Source organism: Rhamphochromis sp. 'chilingali' (assembly GCF_963969265.1).
Source record: "Rhamphochromis sp. 'chilingali' genome assembly, chromosome: 17".
Lineage (NCBI taxonomy): Eukaryota > Metazoa > Chordata > Actinopteri > Cichliformes > Cichlidae > Rhamphochromis > Rhamphochromis sp. 'chilingali'.
This window is the reverse complement of record NC_137944.1, coordinates 4,797,090-4,802,931: the sequence shown is the minus strand read 5'-3', so window position 1 is coordinate 4,802,931 and position 5,842 is coordinate 4,797,090. Positions and strand designations below refer to the sequence as shown.

At 44.9% G+C, this 5,842-nt stretch overlaps 1 protein-coding gene across 1 annotated transcript; it reads right to left on the bottom strand.

The window, feature by feature from the left end:
* Positions 1-393: 393 nt before the first annotated feature.
* irx1b (iroquois homeobox 1b) lies at positions 394-4,300 on the bottom strand. Its single transcript, XM_080864049.1, has 5 exons — positions 3,776-4,300; positions 2,827-3,069; positions 1,672-2,464; positions 1,378-1,438; positions 394-775 (listed from the first exon to the last, which is right to left on the bottom strand). The coding sequence occupies exons 1-5, from the start codon at positions 4,010-4,012 to the stop codon at positions 727-729; spliced, it is 1,383 nt and encodes a 460-aa protein (XP_080720175.1). The 5' UTR covers positions 4,013-4,300; the 3' UTR covers positions 394-726.
* Between the last annotated feature and the right edge of the window lie 1,542 nt (positions 4,301-5,842).

Here is a 5,842-nt window from a genome sequence, read left to right as displayed (position 1 = left end):
AAAAATAAAGGAGCTGACACTGCATGGTTCGTGTGAAACAAACTAGACACAGGGACGACGAGGTCAGCTGGAGATTAACTGCAATACTTGTATTATATGTATATTAATATAGATATATAATTACCCTTAAAATACCAAATCCACTTGAGCTCTTGAAGGAGAATTTCTCTGCATACATTAATTGCACTCTCTGTATTGTACTGGTTACTTATTGGAAATTTATGTTATAAAAATCCTAAATTCAGGCACTAAAAAAAAAAAAATAACAATACTAATAATAATGTGTGCTTAGTTTAGGAAGTTTACAGTGCTTCTTAATCTGCATTCTGCCCTTGTTTCTTTGATTTCTTTGGCTGGAAATTGGTCCCCTCTTATTAAATACAGGTGGTGGGATTTTCTTCAGTAATAAAGCGCTATAATGACATTTATTTAGTTCCCAAAAAATATATTCTTTAAAGACAAATTCATATCCTGTATTTACAATTTTTTTTCCAAGGTTTCCATTCACAACAGAGGAACAGAGGGGGGACATAAGAGGACATAAAAGAGAAATACAAGTGATTCAGAGACTAAAAAAAACAAAAAACAAACAAACAAAAAACGCGAACATCTCTTTTTCATGTGGAAGCTAAACAGTAATACTACAACAGGCCTCCCAGTCCAAAAAATATCCTTCGTTAAACTGTTCTCCATTAAATAAAATTATTCCTCTTTTTCTTTCTCTTCTCATATTGTTGTTGTCAGAACTCGCTGTGCTGCTGTCCCGTGGTGAGGTCTGAGGAAAGAGAAGAAGAGGAAACTATTGCTCAGAGGTGAATAAAGTCTAGACATTATAATTATATTATCTGAAACAAATTTGGCAATTTTACTCTTAAAAAGAAATCCTTCGTTTAAACTAATGAAGCAACTTTTTTAACACTTCGAGTTTGTTTCCTTCAAACGGTGTTAAGCTGTATTTATGCAAATTAAAAACCCCACTATAGGTAAATTGTTTTATGTCTTTTCACGCTCTGCTTCATTCATGATGTTGCCATCAGGGCTTTCTTTGACATACATTAGCTTCATTCAAGGGGGGGGGGGGGGGGGGGGGGGGGGGGGGGCGTGAATAAATAGCGGCAGATTATTTAAATGACTTGGTGGCGATAGCTCATTGTTGGAGGATGGGGGGGCAGGCTGGGAGGGGAGAGAGGGAGGGAGAGGCGCAGAATATATCAGACTCCTGCCTGACGAGGCGTTAAAGTGGGGACTCAATCGTATGATTTATGTGCCGAGTTCTGCCTCCCCAACCAGTCAGGTGTAACAGTGTTTACCTCTTGCTGTAAGGTTCATTTAATCGAGGCTGATGGTGTTATAATGCCAAAATTGATTTGAAATCACCTGTCAGTGATCATCTGAAAGGGGGACTTCAGGGAATCGGGCCTGTGGTCGCTCTCTTCATCTGCGGAAGGAAAGAAAACAAACTAGTGAGTGACAAGGTGTTCGTGAAATTACCTTTGAAAATAAAGTGAAACTGCCCTGCAGGAAGGAGAGCTGCTGTTGTCGCCATTTGAGTGATTCAACGGAACAAGTCCTATGAATAATAATAATAATAATAATAATAATAATAATAATAATAATAATAATAATAATAATAAGAAGAAGAAGAAGAAGAAGTTGAAATCAGGCCCATACCATCTCTTTTTGGACTGAAGCTCCCTGATGACTCTAGATCGCTGTCGTCTTCCGTACCCGACGTTCCCGTGCCGACCGTTGCCGGTCGTGCGTCACGACGCGCAGCCGGCACTGCGCCGTGGACGGGCAGGTGTCCGGCCGGCGCCCCTGCCAGGAGCGACCTCATGTTCAAAAGAGAGTTGGCATTCAGAAAAGCTGCATTGGCCCAGTTGTGCAGCTTGCCAATCTGGCACGTATATATTCCGTGACCCGGGAGTAAGGCCGGGTGTCCGGTGGAGGCCAAAGCCGCGTGGTGCGCAAGGGCCGCGGGGGGAGATTTGTGAGAGCTGTCGGGCGCCGTGGCGGTCTCAGCCAGAGACCAGATTTTAGGTTTGCTCTGTGCTGGTCTCTGGCACTCCTGCCTGCCGGGCGAATGATCCGCGGGAAGCTTGACACTGGGCGATTTACCGAGAGAAACACCCGCCTCGGCTCCTCTCAGGGCCTCCGCAGAAAGCGTCCTGCTGCTCTCCGAGCTCTTCGACTCAGAGGCCTGCTCGGCGGCGGACAGGCCCGCCTCGGCCTCCCCCCTCGCGGAGCCACGCTCCCCTTCGCGCTGCTCCTCGGGTCTCTCGATATCGACGGTTTCCAAATCTATCTCCTCCTCTTCATCTTCGTCGTCGCTGCCGTTCTTGCCGTGCTCGTCCTCGTTGTCGCTGCTGAAGATGCGGCCGTCCCGGTCCTCAGCGCTGCGGCCCCAGGTGACCTTGTTCTCCTTCTTCAGGCGTCTGCGGGCGTTCGCGAACCACGTCGACACCTGTAAAAGAAAAGCGCGTTTTTAAGCATTATTACTCAGATGCTGTGGTTTGAAATCTGTAGATGGGGAATTATAAAACATTTAAAAAGACATCTGATTTTATTTATTATTCCTGAGCTTTTTTCCCTCTGCAGGTGTATTAAAAACAGTCATATGGGCCAACTGAGTTCTCATAACAAATAGCAGTGCTATTGAAGGACATTAAAATGAAGAATAAAACCTTTAAAATAATGATTAGAGATTTATTTTAAGTGGGCCTGGAGGCTGGTGCCCACCAAATTGTGCTTGTAAGGTGCCAGAAAGACCACTGAACTGAAACATTTTATACAAATTGAGCTCCGAAAACATATCACGCTGCCCACCTGTGTGAGTGTCATTCTCGTAATGATAGCAAGCATGATCTTCTCTCCTTTGGTGGGGTAAGGGTTCTTCTGGTGTTCCTGCAGCCAGGCCTTCAGGGTGCTGGTGGTCTCCCTTGTGGCCGTTTTGGCCCTTGACGGGTCTCCGTACGGGTACTGGCCGTAGGGGTAGAAGCCTTGGGCGGTGTGAACAGGTAGAGAAGCTGGGTGGGACCCCGGGCTGTCCTTCAGCTCATACTGTGAGCCCTGGAATGTTGTTGGGAGAAAAAAAAAAATGGGGGCAACTTGTTGAGCAACTCCAAAGATATTTGCGCCTCAAGTTCAGAAAAAATGGAAATTTGGAGCAAAAACGTTTTGCGTGACAAAACAAAACAAAAAACTTACAAGTTTGAAAAAAATAAAAAAAAATAAATCAGTAATCAGACACAGATCACAACAAATATCCTTCATTTTTAGGTCGCTTGCAAATTTCTATGATCTAGGCCTACCATATTATTTTGTTTTGATTTTTATTTAATTCAATATTGATAAATGCCTTTATGCTAAAACGTGCAGCCTACCACAGTAGACAGGTCCACATTTGTAGAAAAAAAAAGCAAAAAACAAACAAAAACAACAACATTATGTTCACGCTTTCAAAAACCATGACCTCAAATTAAATTTGAAACTGAAGTTTAGTGTCACGCTACCAGAGATCGTTCATTTGTGTTATGTGGCTATTCAGTTCTTTGCAATTCACCCAAGTATTTATAGCTCCAACACACAGACAATTAAATATTAATTATTAATAATTAATTTATCTCAATAAAATTCACAAAAATTCTCTTAAAAAACAAATAAAAAAAAGCGAACAACCCGCCATTTAAATGGTTCAAATTGTATTTACGCATTACAGTGAAAAGCTCAGCCTCACTATTTTCTTATGAACACCTGAACGTGTATCATCTCTCACCATCTGGGATATGAGGGCGAGGTCTGTGGCTCCGCTGTACGGCAGAAAGGCACTGTAGTTATGAGCCGCCCATGGGCTTCCGTACATCCCCAGCATGGAGCCGACAGCCGCGGCGGTCGCTGATGAGCTCACGCCGCCCTCGGTGGTTCCTTCCCGGGCAGAGCCCGGCCGCTCGCCTCCGTACACCTCATGGGAGGCGCTGAGGAACTGGGGATACCCCAGCTGAGGCAAAGACATGTCCGGAGTATGCGTGCAGTAAATCTCTCCCAAAGTCACAAGAGCGAAAAAAAGAAAGATGATGCAGGGGAAAAAAAAGAAAAGAAAGAAGGAATCCCCAAAAAAGAACAGAAAAACGGGACAGTTAAAAAACAAAACAAATCAGGATGACCCCCACTTAAAAAAGAAGAAACTGTCAGCCTTCCCTTCCACCGAGTTGTGTCTCAGGAGCAGTTTGGCACTTTCGAGTGCGGAGTTGATGCGTATGTCTGGCCGCAGGAGCTTCTGGATGTGGAGCTGAGTGACTGATTGGCAGCCTACTTAAGCACCAAGCTCCTCCTATGCCCGGGGCAGGCGATTAGTGCATTGGTTAGCCCAGGTCGTCTGCGTGTGTGTGCGTGTGTATTGATGTATGTGATTTAATTTCGACAGTCTTCACTGTGTCTACCGAAAAGGTAACCTGTGTGTGTGCGCGCATGTGTGCGCAGTGTATGTGTGTCTTGCGCAATGAATTCATTAATTACTACTACTACAATAATAATAATAATAATAATAATAATAATAATAATAATAATAATAATAATAACAATAATAATAATAATAATAATAATAATAATAATAATAATAATAATAATAATAATCTCTCCGTATTTTGGTGTCATTTTTCGGTGCTTTGACTGCTGACTCGTGGGGTATGCCCGGACATTCCTGGTCCAGCAGATGGGCCGGGAAGCATTGATATGGTCGGACAGATCCACGAGGAATGTCCGTGATTATCGGCGGAAGTCAGTGGAGCTTATGTTTTCAGAGCTGTTGAGATAAAGGAGAGTGGAGGTAATGACAGAGATCGAAGATGATAGGAGATGGCAGCGATACGGAGCGCACGGGAGCTGTGGAGTGGAAAATGACAGATGTTTGCTGAGAAGAATAGACTACTGTAGGCCCTTGGTATCAGTTGCAGATGTCGCAGAAATGTTAAAGCACCACCACTTTTCATCTCATACCTCAAATAGCAATTTGAGGTATGAGATGAAAAGTGGTGGTGTTTTTTTTTTTTTGAGGGGGGGGGGGGGGGGGGGGGGGAACCATATTTATGTGGGAGAAAGTGTAAAAATGGACCCTCACGTGTGGGAGGAGGCAGGCTGATGTGTCCTCATTGACAGGCTTAACCATCACAACACATAGCAACTGTGCTTCTTTGAACACACACACCTCCTTTCACACACTGTGTCACACACTCTATCACACACACGCACACTTGGGCAGTGCTAATGAGGTTGAGCACCCTGCACCCTGCTCTGTGGCCCTGTGGCCCTCCTGGGTCCCCTCAGAGGTTAGCGCTGTAATTACTCCATCCCTATAAATACAGATTCATCATTTCACACTCTGAGCTCCTGATGAGCTTGGCTGAGCCAAGAGAGAGAGAGAGAGAGGAGAGAGAGGAAGGGGAGGGAGAGGGGGAGGGAAGAGGGGTCTAATGATTTAATTACAGTGCTTAAAGCCCACTCTGGCTAAGTGATGGTCCTCTCTGTCTCTTTCTCTGCTCTCTTCCCTCCTCAGCGCTGGCACCTAGAGGGCTTTACTCATGAATCTCAAAGCTGTTTTCCTAAACACATATTATGACGAGCCCCGCCGCCGCCACTGCTGCCGCTGCATATGTGTGTGTGAGAAACAGAGAGCGGGAGAGGGAGAGAGGATGCTTAATCTCCATGGCATTTTAAATGGCATTCATGGAGAGCGCCTCTATCCTCATTGCCAAGGTAAATGGAGCCAGGGGACTCTCCATTTCAGCTCGATAAAAGAGCAACGTTAAAGACCCTCACCATCTACCCCTCAGCCCCCCACCCCCTC

Coding starts and splice junctions, on each gene's coding strand:
- irx1b (XM_080864049.1), bottom strand. CDS start 4,012: ATGTCTTTGCCTCAGCTGGGGTATCCCCAGTTCCTCAGCGCCTCCCAT. Junction 3,070..3,775: donor TCGCCCTCATATCCCAGATG/GTGAGAGATGAT, acceptor ACAACATTCCAG/GGCTCACAGTATGAGCTGAA. Junction 2,465..2,826: donor CGAGAATGACACTCACACAG/GTGGGCAGCGTG, acceptor TTTCTTTTACAG/GTGTCGACGTGGTTCGCGAA.